Raw genomic sequence first — 23167 nt, 5'->3', positions numbered from 1 at the left:
CACACACAAGAAAGAAAAGAAAATCACTAAGATACTCATGATATTTCTAAGAGTTAATGCAACAAAATATTCTGTCTCTGCCCCAAGGAAAGTGGGGACGTGAGCCCCAAAAAAATGCTCTACACTTGCACTACTGACCCCGAACCTGGGCAGCCAGGAGCCAATGCAGACCTCAGAACTCCCTGGGACTTCAGACAGTTTATCCCAGGAGACAGTGTCAGCTCCTTGTCATTGGGAGCTTTTCTATCCCAAGACCTTCTTAAAGGTATAGATGTACTTTTGAACAAACAAAACAGAATCATTACAGTAATTAGTCCATTATAGCAGAAGATAATGCTTCGCTTTCAATTTTTCCAGCTACTTCAAAATGACTTCCCTACCTTTTATCCAACTATTTTCAGAATTTAAAAAATAACAAAATTTCTAAATGAAGAAGTGAGAGCAGAATGAATTGCTAGAGTTCGTTTCATGAGCAGCTTCCGGTGTCACTCGGCACAGGGAGTTAGGCACCGGGCAGATAATCGAGGTGAAGATCAAGCACTATCTCCAGACTGATCTAATGTATGCACTGCATTCAGATGAGTGTGGGCTTTATGGCAAACATGAGATGCAAATGCACTGGAAAGCACCACTCCCTTCGTGAAAGCTTGTTGTCAGAACGTGCTTACTCAATTAGGGGACGCTGAGGAACAGTACAACCGCTGTCACGTGCAGGTCCCCAAATTGCATCCCCTTTTAAAGTGTTCCTGATTCTTGAAAGGTCATGCAAATGCCCGTCTAATGCATACTTAGTCTGGTGCCTTAGGCAAAAGGCTAGGACACCCAGTGATGAAAGCCACATCCCAACCCAGAACTTCATGAATTTCAATGGCTATCCTGCCATATTCAAATCAAAGGGGAAAAAAATTCTTACTAATCCTACTCCTCTTGAATGACTAAATTTTAAGACTCTGAAGGCATCCTTCAGGATTATAAAGAAGACTTTTGAAGATAGTGGGACTTGAGAAACATGAGAAGGAAGTTAAGAGCCCCTATGTCCGGGCATCAGGATTGCAATCCTTGTTTCTGCAAGGTTTCAGTTCTATCACCATGCAACAGCAATCAACAAACTGGTAAGACCCAGCCCCTCCCATGCTGGCTCCTGCCGCCCAGGATGTATGGTTAGAGTAAACAATCATTGTTTGGCTGCATGACGATAATATTTCATCCTTGCTGGTCAAGCCAGCTGCTCTAAGGACCTAGATTTCTGGTGGTATCATTAAACACAAGGCCTTTCTTTCTCTTCCTTTGTTATAGCTTCTCAACAACTCAAAAGAAATAATATTTTGTGGGCCTCAGCTACCTAATGTCCACCTGATGTAATTTCACTTGGGTTCATGAATAAATAAAATGAAAGCTGCACTTCAGTGCAAACGTGGCCTCTTGCAAACAAAGAATAAAGACATTTTGAAAATAAAGTATGAAGACTTGCTAGACACATAATAATCTTTCTCTACTTAGGAAAGAGTAAGGAAAACACTAGTGCGAAATCAGTTAATCATTTGCAACATGGCTTTTTAAAATAATGTTTTTGTTATACAAGTAAAAAATGCTTATTGTAGGAAGATTAGAATGTACATAAGCAAAAAAATACAATTTAGCCATAATCCTATCACTCAGATACTCACTGTTAATATTCTGTAGTACATACGTCCAAAGTGCATACATATTCTTCTCCCTCTATACAGTATATAAATATGCACAATTACATATGTACCTGTGTGTATGTGTGTGCGTGTGTGTGTATTCACACACACACGCACACACATACACACAAGAAAGTGTTTACAAGAAACCTTTCACTCAAGCTCTTCCTCCTATCTTGTATTCAGAAAAACTAAGAAGCATTTTTATGAGCAATAAATGGTCCACAAGGCTCTTAACAGTATTTGTATTTCTAGGAAAAACGGATCCAAAATCAGGGATTGTGACTCTGATGCCCTTCACTGGTTCAGTAATCAGATGTGAGAACAAAAGCAGGAAAAAGCAGAAGGGTCCCTGAGCCCCAAAGCCAAGCCAGCACACACTTTGTTTCTCCTGCCCTTCGCTTGGACTTACGAGAATTCAGGAAGGAATACTGCCGAAACAGGCAACAGAATGGAAAAAGCCCATTTCTGGGATCTATGTTCATAGACTTCTGTCATCTCATACATTCACACCATCGTATCCATAGTGCCAACCTTAAGATCAAGTATTACAGAGAGAATGGAGAGAGGGGAAATGAACCCCTTCAAATACCCTGTACACAACTGATGAAAACTAACCAAACCATTGTCTTCCTTCTCCAAGATGAGGTTTACTTCCATGCTTTTATTTTTTTTTTGAAGATTTTATTTATTTATTTGACAGAGAGAGAGACAGCCAGCGAGAGAGGGAACACAAGCAGGGGGAGTGGGAGAGGAAGAAGCAGGCTCCCAGCAGAGGAGCCTGATGTGAGGCTTGATTCCAGGACCCTGGGATCACGCCCTGAGCCAAAGGCAGACGCTTAACAACTGAGCCACCCAGGCGCCCACTTCCATGCTTTTAAAAATTAAAGGATGAATCTAAGTTTATCACCTACTAATGGTTCATGTTATGGCAAAGTTTATGTCAATTCTTGAAAGCAAAAGTCTCTGGCCATTTTTAAAAACATCCCTTCATAAATATTTCATAAAGCTAACACCAGGAAAAATATCAAGAAAGTTGCAAACACAAATTATGAAATCTAAGCTGAGCCCCCTAAATATATCTTAGCTTGGGACCAACTGTTTTCTTCCACATCAACTATCACATATATCTACCCCCAGAATAGCTGCATTCTATATTACTATAGAAGAACATCTTTGCATTTTTATTAACATTGCTCATGTCAAACTTCAAAAATAAGTTGCAATAAACCATTACTCACATCCTGGAAATGAATAAAGTTATTATCAACCTCTGGATACATAATAATTGACTTACCGCTAATAATAGCAGTACAGATAGACACACAGGGTGTTTTTAAAATTCGTGGTTCTTAAAAACCCGCACTCTTCTAAAATACTATAGAACACTCCACAGCATCGAACATGCAGAAGGGAGGATGTAATCACAACAACAAATCATGCGGCACTTAGAATGAAGAGGAATTCTCTGTCTGGTCCTCGGGAGAGGCACCGGTTGAAGCACCATCTCCTCCACGATGTCTTCAAGTTTATTCCAGAGCACTGTGCCTGCTTCCTCCTCTCAACTCATAACATCACCATCTGAAAGACCCTTCTGTCCCTGTATACTGCTTTGTAACATCTCCTGCAGTTGCAGAGTTTAACTCTTCTGTGGTGTAATAGGTATTATTACAACCTTTCCCTCTGTGCACAAGCTGAATCCTTCAGTGGATTTCAGGGACTCCGAGTTATATATTTTTGCGCTTGTGAGGAACTCGAGCAGGGAGGTCTATGGGTGCATACATATGTGCTAGGAAGAGGACAATAAGGAAAACCAAGGATTGAGTCTCGTAAAAGAGAGACCATCTTCCTTAGAAGTCAGGTTGGGTGGTGAGAAGGGGAAAGAACGGTATGTACCCAATAATACAGGTGAGGAAAACACAAATCCCACAAGGGTTTGGTGAAGACATGGAGCAAATTAACTTGATAAGCACGGAAGCCAGTGCAAGGGGTTGTGCATGAGGTAGAGGAAAAGATAGCGCGGGTCTGCAGGCGCTCGTGCAGTGGGAAGGGGGTCCTTGGAGTAATCAGCAAGCTAGGAATCAAAAAAAAAAGAAGAAGAAGAAGAAGAAGAAGAAGAAGAAGAAGAAGAAGACGATCTCTATGGTGAGTAGGAGGCCCTCATTAACAGTATTGGTAAATGCACTCTTAATACAATGTTCAAATGAATTCCCTTATGAATAACTCTGAAGTGTCAAAGGAACAAAATGATCATGAAATCTGATTATCGTTAAGAAGAGTAATTTCTCTTCTCTGGTGTATAAGGAAAATATTGTACGTGTCACTTAATGAAATATACTAAAGTGGGGAAGCCATTATTTTAAGTCACTGTGCTTAGATTTCAATCACAAAAAAATTCATATTTATAAGTGTAATCTAGCCACCCATTCACTCTGTACTTTCTAAGACATGATACATGATTCTGAAACTGCCAACGAATCAGATAAAAATGCTGTTCGGTTGGATAAAATTTCAAATCCATACACTCTCTCTCAAAGAAAATAGAACAGGACCTATTGCAGAGATATATTATAGTTAATAATTAATAATAACTAAGTTGTTTTCGCCTTTTCTCCTTCATGTCTTAGCAACTGAAAAAATAAAATCTCTTTTTATTGCAGCTAAAGGAAGATGGAAAGGGGGGGGTGGATATAATAAGAATACTCTCCCCACTACATTCTCTCTCAAGTATTTCTCTCCTTTAAAAATATCAAGTCTGCTCTATAACTTGCACATGAGCCGAGAATTAACATAACAGCAAGCAACATTTTACAAAGCAGATGATATATCTATGAGGTAGATTTTTCTTGAATGTTATTTTTCAGTCAAAAAGCCAGGCAAGCAAGCTATAGTATAATATATATATATATATACATATATCTGAAATAGTAAAATATATCAGATAGTTCAGAAATGAGCAGTCTACATCTCAAAGCATATTTTTCTCTGAATGAGTATCAGAAAAACAGGCCATTCCCTTTAAAAAGATATAGCATTTTAAAGGTATTGACAGCAGCTTTCCATGAAGGAAAGAGAAATTTGGGGAATACTGGGCCGTGGGCCACCATTGGTAGGTTTTGTAAGAACAATGTCAGCACATAATTGTGAGGGCTAGTTGATGCCCTTTGAAAATGTGCCAATTAAAGGCTATCTATAATTTTGTTCAAAATTTTGTGAGAAATAGGGCTTTCTAATGGAATTGTTGATATGCTTAACCACTGTATATGGGCACAAACTCTACCACTTTAATGGAAATAGTCAATGTCATCACCAGGACAGAACCACTTAGTAGGGAAATTGGAAATTTAATTTCCATCAGTTGAACAAAAAATGGAGAAGAATGCTTGAAGTGGTAGCATAAAAAACACCAGCGATTAAAAACATTTGGAACCTTTGCTTACCCTTCAAAGGCATTTGTTGCCATGGTTTTTAAAGACCTCTAAAAGCTTCAGCTGTGTCCACAAGAGCTGCCAAGAAATAGGGGTTCTATACTGATTTTATTTGTCAGATGCATTTTGTCTTAATTATCTCCAAGATAAAGATTACTTGGCCAAAGCGAAAAAAGGAAGAGCCACTATCATTTCACAGGTAAAAAGACTATGATTTTGCTTTTCTGAGCCCTTTTTCCAATGCATGCATCCATGTGCATGGACGCACACATCCAATTTCATACTATAGCATTAGAGTAACGAGCACTGAAAATTGGTAAGGAGAGGGACATCCTTACATGGAAGGAAGTTTTCAGGTCTTGAATTTCAGGGCTGTGCCTTTCTTTGTTGTCTGATGAGAACCAGGAGCCAAACATCTAGCAAATTTACCTCTACCTGGGGGTAAGGCCTTTCTTTCAAAAAGTTTCATTACAAATGCTTTCATTTGAAAATTACATGATACTCATATGTGTACACAGCAAAACTCCTCTGCCCTTCAGCTTCACTGGTCTTATTTCTCTGCTGCACAACATGCATGCGACTACAAGATGGAGAGTAAAAATTAGAAGTAGAGGGGCACCTGGGTGGCTCAGTCAGTTAAGCGTCTGCCTGCTGCTCAGGTCGTGATCAGGGTCCTCAGCAGGGAACTGCTTCTCCCTCTCCCTCTGCTTGCCCTCCCCCCTGCTTGTGCTCTCTCTCTCTGTCAAAAAAATAAAATCTTTAAAAAAAAAATTAGAAGTAGAAATAATGGAAGGATTAGGCAAGCTCTGGGTCAGAAAAGATGCCTGTGGACTCCCACAGTATAAATAATTTGAAAAAAAAAAACCCTGTTTTTTATTTGAAAGTCATAAAAATGCTTCTATTTGTTCCTGCTGTTTACTATTTGTACAGCTCTATGTGATGGAACCAGCATGTTCTCTTTTAAATTGTAAGCTCCTGGAGAGCAGCATTGGCCCGTTGGGCTAATTTGTGATTTTCCTCTTTAGAAGGGCCTCAAACTTACACTTTTAATAATGAGAGTGTTTCTTACAAGGTTTTGGTAAGGTGCAGGGAACTCATAATACATTATTATGAGAATCAAGAGGAAGTTTCTGGAATTACTTCTCTTCTATTAATAATGGGCAACCTTCAGGAAGTAGTTAACCATTCTTTTCACTGAGTTTCTTTAATATTAATTGAGGGAATCGATTCAAATCCCCACCCCTCGATTGTCTGCAGAATGCTGACTCTCTTTCTGTAGCTTCTAGATAATTCTGTCCCGACAGCCAGCTATCATGTCAAACTCAGTATCTGGAATTGAACTTACCACAATCCCTCTCTGATTGGCCTTTCTCTTGCTTTTTCTCAGCTCAGTTGATAACATCATTATTTTCCCTCTGTGTGTGAACCTCTTACCTTCCTTCTCTCCCAGACATCCCATACCAAATCACCTTAAAACAACCTAGATTCTTTCATTATAATATCCTTCAGTCTGTTCCCTTTTTTTCACAAATACCCAAAAGTCCAGATTTTTAGCCTGTCTAAACTACTGGAATACCAGCCAACGTAGTCTTCATGCTTCCACTCTCTCCCTCTATAGTCTCTCCTATATACCTCTGGCAGGTTAATCTGTTTGTTTTGTTTTTGTTTTTGTTTTTTATAATATTTTTTATTATATTATGTTAGTCTTAATTAAAGTGTGTTCTATCTCTCCCATGACTGAAAAAATGTAATAGTTTTGTGTTGCCTGAGGCCCACAAACTGATCCTAACCTTCCTCTCATACTTTTGTTTATTCACTGTGTGATGCCTACAATATGAAGCCTTGATCTGGGAGGCGCTCACATTCAGTAGGGAAAGACCCATCTAACTGTCTACACAGACACTTGCAGTCCCAGACACAGTGGGCCACAGGACAGAGAGAACTGCTGCATTAATGTCGAATAAGGTTTGATGACAGTAACTTTTGACTAGAATTGGAAGAGATTTTACAGGTAAGTTTGGAAAGTAATTCCCAGCAAAGAAATAGAATGTTCATATTTGAGTAACAACAAGTAACCCAGTATAAAAAATTTACTTCAAAAGTACAAACAGTGACTTGGAAATCCTTGAATGGTGGTCTAAGAATTCTTCCCTGGGCCATGGAAGTCATTAAAGTGTTCTGTACAAGGTACTGACAGGATTAGGGATTTGCCTTAAGAGCATTAGTGACTGGCAGTGTGCAGAATGGCTTAGAAGAAGGCAAACCAAATGAAGCAAATGGTTTAAGTGAAGAAGGCAATAGGAAACATTGGGTTATTGCAATGATTCCAGAGAAAGTTAGTGAGAATTGGATGAATGCATGTTAAAGAAGTGGTCTCAACAGAGCTACACAACAGTTCTGATGGGAAACGTCAGGGGTGAGAAGATGAAGACAACTGACCCTAAGGTTTTCAGGGTGGGTGCCTGAGGGAACAGATATCAACAGTGTTCACCAGGAGGAGCAGCTAGTGTCAGATGAAGACACATGGGAGTCACTAAGAAGCCAGGTTGAGGCAGGAGCTCAATGTGGGAGATATCCACATAGTTGTGACACTTTAGGTCTTAAATATTGTTTCCCTAGGGCTTCCATGACAAAGTACCACAAATGAGTAACTTAACACAACATAAAGTATTGTCTCACAATACTAAAGTCTGAAATCAAGTTGTCAGCAGAAACTACTTCCTTGCCTCTTTCTAGCTTCTCGTTTTTGCCAGCAATCTTTGGTGTTCTTTGGCGTGTAGATGCATCACTCCAATCTCTCTCTCTCTCTGTGGTCTTATGGCATTCTCCTCTCAGTCTCTGTATCCAAATGCCCTTCTTATAAGAACCCTAGTCCTACTGGATCAAGGGTCCACCCTACCCCAATATGACTTCAACTAATTATATCTACAGTGACTTACTTGGAAATAACAAGGTACTGGGGGTTAGGACTTCAACATGGCTTCTGGGGAAGCACAATTCAACCCATAAACAGATACGCATGAGACCTAGGACACCAGATGGAGAAAAGGATGGCGAAATGAAAGGAAAAGAGACTGTAGATGGTGGGGAATGCCTACTTTTAAAAAGCCAAAGAGGAAAAGTAAAGAGGCAGAGAGAGGACAATGATCCCCCTGTTCTCTCAAGGCTTATTCACCCAGTTTTCCCTGAGCTTTTCTTGGTTTATGCTATTTCACACTTCTGGAATTATTTCCCAAACTGCTTGCTGCCTATGAAAATCCTTCATTCCTTTCTAGGCCTATGTCAAATATACCACTTGCATTAATGCTTCTCCTGCCAGCCTTACCCAATGAAATATCTTCCTTTTCTGAGGTCCTCTAGCAGGTCTTATCTACAATTCTTTTGACTTCTTGTCATAATCTATTTAACAGAGATGTGCCTAATACTACTAGAGGCACTGGAGCAACAGTAACCAACAAGGCAGACCAGACGTGAAATCAGCTTTCCTGAATTTACATCCAAGTTCAGGCAGGAATATGGGGAAGCAGCACCTCATACAGACAGACAGTCATCACCCAAATGAATAAATAAGAGAACTTCGGTAAAGGTTTAAGGGCTTTAAAGAAAAATAAGGGTAATGGAGTAGGAAAGAAAACAAAACAAAACAAAACAAAACTCGGGGCAAACATTTGTAGGGTTACTTTGGGTAAGGTAATCATGGAAGACTTCTCCGAAGATGCTGACATGATCATGACATGCCATGGTCTTTTTCTCTGAGAAAATGATTTTGGGCAGAGATCTCAATGACAAGAAGCCAGCTGAGTAAAGATGTGGGTGTTGCAGGCAAAGGGAAAAATGTGCTGAGGTCCTGAGGAAGGAACATGGTTGGTGTGTTGGAGGAAGAGAAAGAAGGCCAGTGTGGCTGAATTATAATGAATGGGGGAGAAATAAGCAGGACTAAGAGACTGTAGAGTATTATAAGCCACAGGAGGGAATCTGGACTTGAAGTGCAGTGTGAGTTTTAAAGGAAAGACCATATGAAAGACCATATTTAACAGATTTCTCCTGCTGTTGCATGGAGACTATAGATCGTAGAGAAGCGAGTGCGGACTATGGAGATCAAAATTTCATATTTTTCTGTGCATATATTGTCAAGACCTCAACTGTGAGCCCCATCTCTGAAAGGATTCCAGAGGTAAAATAAATAGATAATGAGAGAACAGCCACCACTTCTCCCCCATCCACTGGCCTTTTCCAGTCATGGGTACATATGTCAAGCCAGAAGGTGACTAGAAATGTGAAACTAAATGTACATACCAATTCATCTTGGAAGAACAAGGGTGAGTTCCTAAGCACAAAAGGCCTAAGTTCTCTCTTAATACACCTCTACAAAGTGGATGGAGCCAGCTAAATGGGCCAAGGTTCTTCAGAAAGTCAGGCTCTGCTTACCCTCAGCCACTGTTGGGGGAGCTATCCAGGGTGCTGGAATGTCTAATCCCACCACCCCACCCCTGATGCTTTCCAAGGCCTAATGGACAAAGCTTGTCAGTTACCCTTGTTGGACCTAACGCCTCACTGCCTGGAACCATAACCAGACTCCACTGTGATACCACACTGATGTCCTTCTGGTCTTAGCTAACCTTGAAGTCAACACCCGCCTGGGCCATGTCTGTTTGAGCTAACGTTAACTATCTTCTTTGTACATCTGAGAGAGATAACATGAAGTGGCAGCATAGCTAGTGGTACACAGATAGGCTTGGGACTCCACTGTACCTCATGACCATTTGAAATAATAATGTCAGAGAAGCAGGGAGCTCAGTGGAGTCTTTTTTTTCCTTGGAATTATACTCAAAGATGGTACCTGGCTATTGAGCCAATAATCAAATCTGCTTATATAACTCATCCAAGGTCTCTGCCTACAAAACATCTTAAGAAACACTGCTTCTCCATCTGCAATGATTAACAAGTCCATGTACTATCCCATTTTACCCCTCCCTTAAACAGCATCCTTGACTTTGCTTTAAAAAAAAAAAAGAGTATGTTCAACTGAAGGCCATTACTCAATTTCTTGAGTAATCAAGTTTATACACTAAGTAGTGGATGAAAATTTGTATGCTTTCAAATCAAACACTTTACCTCTTCAACTAAAACACTTAGAGCACTAGAGTAATCTGATGGATACTCATTCCTAGCTCTCTTCTTAAATAACAAGAAAAGCAGGGACAGCTACAGCATCTTCAGAAGTTTCTACCTGCATGTCAGACCCTTCACTGTCCTTAAATAGGTTTGAGGGTCAGTGTGACTTATAAAGAGCCAAAGAAGTTCAGTAAAACTTTTTAGTTGCATGTTATCAAGACTATGATGAGAAAATGGGACAAGAAACCACTAAACTTGCTCTGGCATTTCCTTTTTATACAGACAAACAAGCCAAATACATAGAAATGCCATTCAAGTAAAAAAGAAATAAATTATTTTATTTTTACATAATCTAAGAATAAATACATGGCCAAGAATGTCTTTGTTTGATCTAATGGTCAATTAATTTTGTTAATTTCTCTTCACAGGACTCTCCAAACTCCCTTTCACCTCCTGGTCTTTGCTCATATGCTCATTCCTATGAACATCCATCCCCTCCTCCTTCATTCTGCTCATTTGGCTCATCCTCCAGACTTAATTTTAAATCAGGAAAGCTTCTCGGAGCCTGACTCAACTCAACTTCACTCAGTCTGGACTCCTATGTAAGACCCTTCACTCATCCTCATCTTGGCACTTGTCACACTGCCACTTAGTTGTCCGTTTATTTGTGCAACTCTCCCACCACCTTTTAAGGTCTATGAGAATGAGGACCATGTCTTTCTTATAATTGTATCTCCAGGGCCTTCCACAGTGCTTTGCCTAGTAGAGGCAATCAATGAATAAATGAATGAACTGACAAACCGAATCATTTTTAAGATCCCGCCCTATCCCTAAAAGTTAATATTCCTGCCTCATTTCTATGCTTCTTCCAAAACTGTGGACTCAATATTCACCTCATTTAATAAAGCTTATTTAAGTGACTTCATATCATGATAAGAAGTTTCTGAAGTCAGGCAAAAATTGCAGTTCTATGCAATTTATATAATAGTAAAATTTTACATAAAATAATTTATACTACACTGAAATCCTGCTCTTTAGTCTGTATACACAAGATGGAGATAAGATATATACATTGTAACCATCAAAGAGTAAGCAGAAATTTTCTAAATATTTGAACTTGAGACAATGCCATAGCAATAAAATATTTATTTTTATTAGCTCACATTTCTTTCACTATTTTTTTAAGTGCATTTTTCTTTTTTTTTTTTCTGCCTTTTTTTTTTTTTTTTGGTCTAATGGCTTAACACTCAGAGACAATACTCAGTCTGATGTGAAGTTACATAGTACATTCTTCAATCCTGAACAAATAGGATGAAAATAATTTGTGAGAATATTGGTATTATTCCTTGAAGAAAGGTCCTTTCTATCTTTAATCTTAGTAATTTGACTTTTATAACTGAAAATATTTATTTTCTTATATTCATCTATTATTTTCCTTGTGTTTATCATATAATAGCACTTTATCTATCCTGACTTACTCTCTAATTGTATCACAAGAACAAGTACCTTTGCCTCCCCAATAAATTTCCCAAATAAATTCCAATTTTGTGGGATTACAGATTATATCTTACACATATTTTGATTTCTCTTAGAATATCTTGCATAGGTACCGAATAAGTTTTTAATAAACACGAATTGTCAAAACTTTAGTTTTAGAAACAATCTATTCCCTTATACATTAAATCAAGGGTCATCAAATTATGGCTCACAGGTCATTTCTGGTTAGTTTTCATCTGTTTTTGTATATAAAGTTTTATTGGCACACACCCACTTACTTTATATTGTCTATGGCTCCTTATAGGCCACAATGTCAGGGTTGCGTAGTTGCAACAAAGACTGCAAAGCCTAAAATAGTTATTACTGATCTTTTCCAAAAAAAAATGTTGCTGAGTGCTGCTCTCAATCATTTTTACAGATGAGAGAACTCAGTCTCAGATAAGTGACTTGTGCAAGTTTGTAGCTGAACCTGTTCACTAAATCTACCTCTGTCAGATGATTTGTCAACACCAGATTAAATGTTCAGTGAAAATAATGCTATTTTACAATACACAAAAGCAAATAAAAAGTAATACCACAAATGAAGATGGCTGTTGAAAGACCTTTCAGGGCTTATGCCAACTTAAACCAAATAGAAATATCATTTTTCTAAATTCAGACAGTTGCTTTAACACATATATGTGTATATATACACATCCATGTGTATATTTATTTATATCTCTATTTCTTTGTGTGTGTACATATATGTATATAAAGAAAAATTTACTATCAGAGAATATCATTAATTTTATTTAAAAATCCAACAGAAAGTGCAAATCTTACAGTAGATTTCTAAAAGATGTTGAAAGTAATAACTGTCAAAAACTGCTTTTAAAATGGACCAAGACAAATAAATAAATAAATAAATAAATAAATAAATAAATAAAATGGACCAAGACAACGTAAATTCAGCTAACCTAAACTCCTGTCAGACTGCTATGGGATCTTTAGCATAGATATTTAAAGTAGTAGATATGACTGATGTTTCCCCCAGGGCATCCTCTAAAATGCAACAATACAGACATTCTTGGAGCAAATAAATTGGAGCTGGTAGAAGGGAGAAGCTGCACTTAGTAAGCCAATACAAAAGAGGATCAAGGCACACAGGTGAATGAAATGTTACAAGTAAATACTTACTAACCACTTATAATGATAACATGTCCCCTATTACAGGTCACCAGCTACTGTGTCTTCTTATTTTAGCAAAAAGTCATATCATCCACTGAGACAACAAAGAGATGGAAGAAGAGCAAGAGAAGAACAAGTCAAGTTAGAATTGGTGCAAAGAACTGATACTCTGAAGCAAAGATGAGAACAGAATACATATCGGGACACAGCCAAGGTGGAAAGGTAATATGTATAGACAACTCATATTACACTGTATCATATAAGCCTAGTTGCCTGCAATACATGAATATCCACCTGCCATCCCCTAATCAGGGCACAGACCTCTCAAGACCCAGCTGTTAAAGTCCCCTTCCTGTAGAGTTGCTCAAGACTGCCTGGATCTTGCCAACGGAGGAAGCAAAATTACTCAGCCACAACTGCCCTGGTCTTTGTCAACTCTTTCTCCTGAGAACTTTTTTTCCTCCATGTTCCTACCAGACATGCTAGTAGACCTACCAGGTATTACACTGCTTTCTTCTACAAAAGGCTGCTCATATGCTTTTCTTCTTCAGTTGTTTCCCCTCAGGATTAAAAATGGAATTAGTTGTTTTCAACACACTATTACCTTGAATACTTCTCTTGAAGAAAGCCTTACAGCCTTCACAGGACCAGACTCCATAATGGTAGCCTGAGGCATAGTCATTGCACACTGCACAGTAGCGGGTCTCCTTGGCAGATTCCATGGCCATGCTTCCTTTGTCACTGGTACTGGCCAATCTCTCTCTGCCACCCTGGCGCCGATTGTCTGAATTTGGCCTGGAAAAAAAAAAATAGGAGAAAATAAAAACAGTGAATCTATTAACATTAGAAAAGCAAAACATGTAAGCTCTTCTAAAGAATAAGAGGCTTGGGGGATGCAGCAGATCCACTTTATTCTGACATTTTGAAATAATGAATCATAATGCAAGCTAATCTTTCATTACCTCTTGCCGGCTGTTATAGCAAAAGGTGTTTGCCTATTATATTAACCTTGAGGGGAAATTGTTTATTGCAAACTTGCTTAAGAAACGGACTGCCTACACCAGAATATATTATCTAGAAAATGACAAAATGAAATTAACTGGTTTTTAATAGATTATTCTTTTTTTTTTCAGGTATTCACAATTAATGCAGAACCATTAGAGACCAACGCTCATTCCAATTCTAGACACACTAAGGATCTTTAGGAAATAGAGACAAGGTATAAAGCAGTTGGGGAATTTGAAACTCAAATGAACTGACGAACAACACAGAACATGTATAGACAGATAACAATTCAAATTTTTACGTGATTGTTACCACGTAACCCTCGAGATCAGTTTTTATAACTTGACTATAACTTCAGGGTGCCATTCAATATACAATACTCCTCTGGAAGAGCATGTACAATAAGAGCAGAGAAACAGAGACAATTACTCCAACCTTTAGAAGTCCATACAGGAAGCATATCCCAGAACGAAACCTGAGAATTAACAGTAAGTTCTGGGAGAACTAAGGAAATGGAGAAGTAAAAAGTAGAAAGCTTTCAGAAGAAAGAGGGATTGACAGTGCCAAATGGAGCAGAGAAGTCCAATAAAGCAAGGACTGATGAAATGAAGTAGGATTTGACAAAGAGGACCCTTAGCAAGGAGTTTTGATAGAGGTGTACAAGCATAAGCCAAAAGCCGGTGGGTAGAAAAGAGAATGGAGTAAGATGAAATGAAATGAAAGTGAGTGAAGACCATTCCTTCGAGAACTGGAGAATGGGCAGAGAAAGAGATGGGGTGGTGTGGTCGCTAAAGAATATAAAGATTAAAAAAAAAAAGGACTTTCAGAATGGAAGCTAAGCCCCATCTAGACTGAAGGGAATGGACATTCGAGAGGGAAGAGTTGGGGGTACAGAGAAGGGCAGAACAGAAAAAGTCAAGGGAAGTATAGCAGTTGGGATTAAAGACACGGATAGAAGGAACAGCCTCAACAAAGATACCTTGAAGAAGACAGAGGGAAAAGAGCTAAGAAAAGGAACAGATGAGATGAAGTTTGCATCTCTCATTTAAACAGGTATCAGATCAGAACTCAGATCAATACAGGATTTGCTAGGCATGTGCAACTGAACAAAAGCAGTGGAAGAGTATTGAGGGTGTATGGTCGGAGCCCAGCACAGTGCCTCGTATGTAGCTGGCACTCAATAATATATTTAAATGAACTCATAGAATGTTCTAGAGTATATATGGAAAAAAAAAGAAAAGTTGAAAGATATTGGAAGGATAGATGGAGTGAAGGCTCCTATAAGATACCAAAAAAAGAAAAAAACAAAAAACCTGGGACACCTGGGTGGCTCAGGCTCTGACTTAGGCTCAGGTCATAATCTCAGGATCCTGGGATCCAGCCCCACTGTCAGGCTCCTCACTCAGCATGGAGTCTGCTTTTTCCTTTGTCCCTCCCCCTACTGATTCTCTCTCTCTCTCTCTCTCTCTCTCTCTCTCTCTCAAATAAATAAATAAAATCTTTAAAAAATAATAAAAAATAAATTTTGAAAAAAGCAACTGAGGATGAAATAAAATGAACTGAAGAAAGAGCTTCCAGGGTCTCTGATTAAAGAAACTCATGCTTCCTGCTTCTACTCCCCACCCAAATAACCAGACCACACTGACTCTTTCACTGGCCCTCCCTTTCACAAGCCCTGTCTTTCCTTTCAGCACAAATTTTATGACCCTTTCCTGCCCTGACTACTCATTGATATTGTCCACAATTTTGTGGCAGTGCTTCTCAAATAATACTTGCCATAATACTCACAAAATACTGGCTCCTTGCGTTGAGCGCATCTGACTTGGCCCATTTTTTCCAATCTAAATGACACAGCTCTTAGTTTGGAAGCCTCAGATGGAAATTCTTTATTTTATCTTTAGAGAGCACTGGCTTGCAGTTTTCAGTTCCAGGTCATATTCTTCTGCTTATCCTCTTCCATTTCACTACAATGCTGTTGAACTCCCCTCTCCCCAATCAACCTCAAATCTTTGTACTGTTCATTTACTAACATCTTATGCATGATTCAAGTCAGTAGGAAGCAGCTGTGAATATTTAACTATAGAAGCTTAGTGCCTTTCGCAGTGTGGTTAGCAAGCTGGACACTGACAGTTTCGAGGCCTTATAAATCTTAAGTACTGCAGCCTCAATACCCAGCTCAGGGCACAGCCCGCAGCAAACATTCTATACACGTTTGCTGAATGAAGGAAGGAAGGAGTGAATAATATATGCATGGACAAAAGTTCCAAAGTATCAAGCATCTTCCACCCATCCCTGCATAATAAAATACTGCAAATTTTAAAACTGTGGTAGGATAAATACATAAAATTTATCATCTTAGCAATTTTTTTAGTGTAGAGTTCAATAATGTTAAGTTATTCACATCAATGGTAACCAATCTCCAGAGCTTTTCCATCTCACAAAACTGAAACTTCACACCCATTAAATAACTCCCCATTTCCTCCTCCTCCCAGGCCATGCCAACCACCATCTACTTTCAATCTCTATGCATCTGACTACTCTAGATAATTCATATAAGTGGAATGATATACTAGTTGTCTTTTTGTAAATGGTTTATTTCACTTGGCATAATGTTCTCAATGTTCAGCCATGTTGTAGTATGTGTCAGAATTTCCTTTTCTTTTTAATATTCCATTATACATATATACCATATTCTGTTTATCCATTCACCCACCAATGGACAACGGACATTTGGGCTGCTTCCATATTTTGAATAATGCTATTAACACAGATGTTCAAATATCTCTGCAAATGCCTGCTTTCGATTCATTTGGATACACACTCAGAAGTGGGACTGCTGGATCATAGAGTAGTTCTATTTTTAATTTTATGAAGAACTGCTGTATTGTTTTTCATAGTGACTGCACTATTTTACATTCCCACCAACAATACACAAGGGTTCCAATTTCTCTGCATCCTTCCCAACATAACATTTTTCTTCTATTTTGTTTTGTTTGTTTTTTTAATAACAGCCATCCAAATGGGTTTGAGGCAATCACTGCATCTTAAGGTCACCTCTCTTACCAACCATTCCTAATCCCTACCCTGGTAATAACTTATTCCTGTTCGGAACTCAATAGCTGGTTTTTCTTTACTTCTACTACTTGCTACATTCTTACCCCTTCAGTTATATATTCCTGTGTCTTCACTGCTGCTAAGTTGCTCGTGTCTTATTCATCTTTGGAACCCCAATTGTTTACAGCATAGTGCCTCATCCAAAATAGAGACTCAAAAACTACTGATATCAAATGAATTAATCAATGACTGAATCAACGAAGTAATCATTGTTACAATATAAATGGAATATGCAAATACTGTTTTTAAAAGTACTGGTAAAAAGTTTAATAGCAAAAGCTCATTTTCCCCAGCTCTAGCACAGAGGTATGCTATCAACAAAATGCCTTCCATCTATACCTTATCTTTGAGATGTTCCTGAAATACTGAAAATGTACTACAGACATAGAGCATAAAACCAGGTTTCCAAAAAAGAAGAGAGGAAATTACACAGGCCATATTTCCTCTCCATAAAGGAACTTTTTTTATCTAACTTGGAAAATCATAAATGTAACATTATCAGTTATCATTTTGGCCCAACCCTGCTCTATGAATGCTCCTAAACAGGGATGGCATGAAAAATATAATCCAGATCAACCTAAAAGGCAAATGAGGTCTTCTCATGGTCTGCAAAGCCCTGTGGCACCTTGAAATATGTTCAGGTTTTCTGGAATATCCATTAGGCCAAGATAATTTGGTACAACTGCCTCCAGACAGAGATCTGTGTCCCCAGTATGCAGACTAACTTGGCCTCATGATCTGTAGTGGAAAGGAACAGAGTGGGAGGTGTCTGTGCCTGGACTCAGACCAAGCCACAAGGGTAGGCCAGGCACCAACCTGTGGTTAGATCAGACCCCAGGGATGAGACTCATTAGAGGTCCCAGACTCATCTCTTCCAGCTTCCCTCTCCCTGGCCTTGCCCAACAGCATCTGTCAAAAACATGGCACTTTGGCTTCACACTTTTTTAGTAGGAAATGCTTATACCATGTTTAGGGCAATCTTTCTTCCTCTTGGTCAGCTTCAGAGGCCCTTTGGCTTCTCCTTACTTTCACAGAACCAAAATTAACTATTCTCATTCTCATGACCTGAACATCATCAGGTTCCCTTATCTCTTTATTCTAGGTGAAAATCTAACTAATTCTTTAGCCATTTGCTAAAACATCTCTCTCTTTATAAAATTCTTATCCCTTTCTCACTGAATTGTCACCAAACCTCTATAGTTTCTCGTCTTGGGCACATTCTCACAATACTCATATAAGAAGTTGACTAGTTTACCAAGTCAGATGTTCTTCAGCCTTACAGGTATGTTTAAAGATTCTCTAAAAAGAAGTAAGGTGGAAGCTTTAAGCGAAAAATGGAGGAATGTTTTGTCAGTGACTGAATACATTGCAGCTCTGAGGCACACAAGTGCTTAGGAACAGAGTGATGGCAGAGAAAAGAAGGGCAGAAGCATGAGAGATCAGGTAAGAGAAAACACTACTGCACCTATGGAAACTGGAAACTCAACTGACTAGATTAAGTTCCCTTTTCATTCCATCCCGTGGCTACTAAATATTTCCCAATGGGTGCCCCACTGATATTATATATTCAATATGATGAAGAGAGAAGTCTGAAGGCATTCGTATTGTGTCCAGAAAGTGGACTCTCTTAGACCAAGTCATAACAGGGCATAACAAAGTACATTTATGAAGAGGATTTTCATTAATCAAAGGAAGAGTTTGAAGCTCAACATAATAAAGTACTCTTGGTTTTCCAACCATAAACCATGGTACCAGCCAATCCAAAGGCATTATTCACCTAATGAGTCAAGAATTTTTAAACAAAATTTTAAAGCCTTGGTTTCTAGAAGAAACATTTTTGCAAAGCTAAATGAAAAGAACCAACAGATATCCACTCCCTAGAGATGTGGGGTAATTAAGTGCCAGTGGGATAACCTCATGAGACTGTAATCCCCAAATCAAATCCCCAAAGTTATGTGCACCCAAAATGCCTTACACTTTTTCTTGATGGCACTTACCACAATTTCCAGTCCTATACTGAGTGATTATTGACAAATATATGCTCCCCCTAATAAACAGTAAATTCTAGGGAGGCAGGGATCACATCTCATTTGCTCCCAATTTTAACTGACACACATTTAGGTCCTTGATAAACATTTGCTAAATGTACCTCTTCCATCTAATCCATCACCAAATTATATCAGTTATTTCTTCAAAACACTATGCCTACCTTCCTTTGCATTCCTTGTTTTTGTCATTCTTGCCTAAGACATGAATAACCCTACATCTGAATTCTAAAAGTAGTCTCGTGCCTCTCACAAATCCTCAAACACAGTCTGCGCACCACTGTCAAAAGAATGGTCATAAAGTACAACTTCCATCTTTCCATTAATTCTCATTACATATATCTGAGGGTCATTACCTTTTCTGGGGTGTCAGGGACCTGTTTGATAATATAGGAAAGACTCTGAAACTCTCTTTTCTAGAAAACACTTACAAATGAACTCTCAGACTTGTGCCTATAATTCTAGGGGACTGATAAACCAGGAAAATAAAATTTTTAAATCATTGATATAGAATTAAGCTCAAATTCTTGAATTCCCTGCTCCAACCAGTATTGGTCTCTCTATAGCTCCCTGAGCAAAATTTTATCAACTTCATCTCCGAGAAATTGCTCATACTACATTCTCTGCAGTCCCTGCTTCCCATCAGCCATCACATCTCATCTATCACAGAAAACTAAGCTTTAGTTCCCCATCTTCCGTAAGGCTTATCCTAAGTATTCCAACTCATACTGGTTCAACTTGGAATTCCTACGGCACTTCAAGTCTTTACCACTTCTCTCAACACCTAGTTACTCACTGGATTATAATCTCTCTGGTAACTACTCTACTCCTGTTTCTTTTGCAGTATTTTCTTCCTCTACCAGGCTCCTAAATGTCAGTGTTCCTCAGGGTTCTGCCCTCAGCCCTCTGTCATCCTTAGGTGACATTTTCTTTGTGGGAATCTTAGCCATGTGTGTGACCACACTCAAGGGCCATCCTATATCCCTCTCCCGGACTTCAGATGTAGATTCAAATTATCCACTTTGCAGCTCCTCTAGAATGACCCAAAGAATCCACAAACTTACTGTGCATAAAACTAAATTCAGTATCTTTCCCAAAAAGTCTGTTTCTATTCCTGAATTACCATTTTGGCCCTAGGGCCCTGGGATCCAACCAAGGCACTCAAGCATGCCCTTCCCTCTGCCTGGCCCCTGAATAACTCCTATTTACCCGGCAGTCACAACATGAACTTAATTTTCTCCAGGGAGCTTTGCTGACCTCCAGGAGCTAGATTACACACACCCTGGACTCTCCCTAGTGAAGTAGCTGTCTTTTCACTCCCTGCGATACTGTGATTTCTAATAAGAAATATGTATTTGGTCTTTGTCCCAGTTCTTGCACAGAGCTTCTAAAACCCTTGGAATTTCCTAAGGGATAGGAGAGCAACAAAGGTGTCTCTTATATGTTAATGAGATGACTTTGGACCCCACCTAACTAGGAGGGCTGGTTGCCAGGGAAACCATCTAAACTAGAGAGTTGGAACTTTCAGTCCCCTGCCATCCCACCTCCCACCTCCAGGGGAGAGGGGCTGGAGGCTGAATCAATCACCTCTGGCCAACAATTTAATCAATCGCACTTACAATGAAGCCTCCATAAAAGCCCAAAAGGACAGGGTTCAGAGAACTTCTGGGTTGGAACATGTGGAGTTGCTGGGAAAGTGGGTATCTGGGGAGGACATGGAAGCCTCACACCCCTTCCCCATGCTTTGCCCTAACCATCTCTTCCACCTGGCCATTCCTGACTTATATCCCTTTACAATAAACTGGTGATCTAGTAAGTAAGATGTTTCTCTGAGTTCCAAGAGCAACTCTAGCAATTTAATCGAACCCAACCAGGGGTTCATGGGAACCTCTGATTTATAGCTAGTTTATAGTTATAAGCAAAGGTAAAAACCTGGGCTTGTGATTGGCATCTGAAGTAGGGGTAGTCTTATAGGACTGAGCCCTTAACCTATAGGGTCTGATGCTAACTCCAGGTACACGGTGTCAGAACTGAGTTAACTGCTTGGTGGTATATTAAACACACACAGAGTCAGGGTCACACCCCCTGTTTAAAACCCTTGGCAGCTTCCTACCACATCAAGAATAAAATTCAAAAAACCCAGCATGATCAGTATCTTGCCTGTCACTCCAACAGGGACTCCTCACACTCCCTCCCTGATCACCAAGTTCCAAATGCTGAATCGCAGCTGTCCCACAAATGCCAAACACCTCCAGGTCTCGGAGCCCTTCTCACTGACTTGCTCCCAACTCCATGCAGGTCCTCATTTTATCAAGTGCCATTTCTGACCTTGCTAACCTAGTCTTTCTATGACTTCCACGCTCTTACACTAGTTTATTCCTTTATGGTACTTATCACTGACATCAAACCAAATTTTACATTATTATGTGTCTTCCCCCACTGAAATGTAAGCTTTCCCCAGCACCTCGAAGAGAGCCTACTATAGAAATGATGGTTGAATAAACCAGTCCATAAATAAATTTCGATGCTATGAACCAGCAATTGTTACGCTCTGTTTAATTATCTATCTTACCCCATGCACCATAACCTCCACCACGGCAGAGACCGTGGCCACCTTACTTATCATGGTCGGCCAGCTCATGTTTGGCGGCCAGACACACAGTAAAGTCATTAATAAATATTTGCCATTCGAACGAATTACGGACTTGGCGAAAACCATCCCAACTCCACGCCAGCACACTCCCATATCACAAACCCACCCTCCACACTACAGCAGGAGTGACGGCCCTACCCTGCAAAATGGACCCCTACTAGAAATCCTTCATGTCTCCTCCATGTCTATGGTAAGGCTTCTTAATCTTTTTTGGATGGTGGACGACAGGAAAATACCCTTATTTACAGAAACACAGATTTCCCTTATAAACTTAGGGTATTTACTGGCCTCTGAAGTCCATGAATGGTCTCCCCAAAAGACTTCAGACTAAGAACTCCCAGCCTACAGGAGAAATGCAGACTCCACAGCACAGCCACTGTGGCCTGGGGCCATTGTCCCAGCTCCAGCCTTATCCTTCCCTGTGACAGTTAGTTTTATGCGTTGCCCTTCCCCGACCAAGCTAGTCCATCTCTGGACCTTTGCCCACACGGCTTCCTAACTTGGCCAAAAGGCAAAATCTCCCGAGGGAAAATGTCCACTCAGATAGCAGCTGCTGAATTTCTCAATAGAATCAACATGCGCTCCTAGAATATCATATATATAACTATTCTGGAATGGTCATCATCATCATAATGTATTCACTGTGAATCTCCAGGAAAGAGATCCTATTACAGTCACCTTTGCTTTCCAATTTCCAACAAAGTACAGACAAATAGTATGCATTTGACAGTCATTTAGGGAATGAGTAAAATTATATGTCCCATACTGTGTGTCTTGCCTTCTCAACTAGGCTGTAAAATTTTCAAAAGTAGGTAAGCTATATCTAAAATATTTTTTTATTATCACCAAAACACCTGGTATGGTACTTTGCACAAAGAATGTATCTAATAAATACTTACTGAATAAGTTCATGAACAAAAAATTAAGAACAACTTTGCAAGAGGCATAGTTGAATCTGTTGCAATAATAGAATAATGTATCAAGATAATGAGAAACCAATTGTTGATGCCTATGTATCAATAGATATATCAACCTGATTGTGGGTTCTTGTGTATTTCTCTCTGCTTCAAATACAAATATGAACGTAAGTTATATTTGTTATTTAAGCATAAGTTAGTGGTGGTTTGTGCCTAGGACCAGAACTTACCTATGGGTATTTCCACTCTCTATGATAAAGTTTGTGTTTGAATTTTAATATGATCTCTATTTATTTTCCATGGCAGCAAATAGACATTCTTAAAAAAAAAAATGTACAAGTTGATCTAAAATGGTAGAGTCTAGCAAGGATAAATCCTGAATCTCCTTTTTATAAAAGCTCAAGTTAACTGAGACTTGGGCCAGGTTTGAGTAACCCATTAAGCCATGTCACACGTATTTTCTGGGCAAATTCTTTAAGCAATTTTAAGTACTTTAAGCAAACTAAAAATTATTTTCTGGATGAGAAAAGTCAATCCAAAG

The 23167-nt window shown here is 39.2% G+C and overlaps 1 protein-coding gene across 1 annotated transcript in view; it reads right to left on the bottom strand.

Annotated features, from left to right (window-relative positions):
- The window catches only part of ESR1 (estrogen receptor 1), a 263070-nt gene that overhangs the window by 213967 nt on the left and 25936 nt on the right, over positions 1-23167 (bottom strand). Inside the window, exon 3 of the mRNA XM_040627968.1 lies at positions 13497-13687. Within this exon, the coding sequence (XP_040483902.1) occupies positions 13497-13687 (191 nt within the window). The remainder of the gene's footprint in view (positions 1-13496; positions 13688-23167) is intronic.

Source organism: Ursus maritimus, unplaced genomic scaffold (genome assembly GCF_017311325.1).
Source record: "Ursus maritimus isolate PB19 unplaced genomic scaffold, ASM1731132v1 scaffold_13, whole genome shotgun sequence".
In the NCBI taxonomy this organism is placed as follows: Eukaryota; Metazoa; Chordata; class Mammalia; order Carnivora; family Ursidae; genus Ursus; species Ursus maritimus.
Note: the sequence above shows the minus strand (reverse complement) of the source record. Positions and strands in the feature narration are given on the sequence as shown.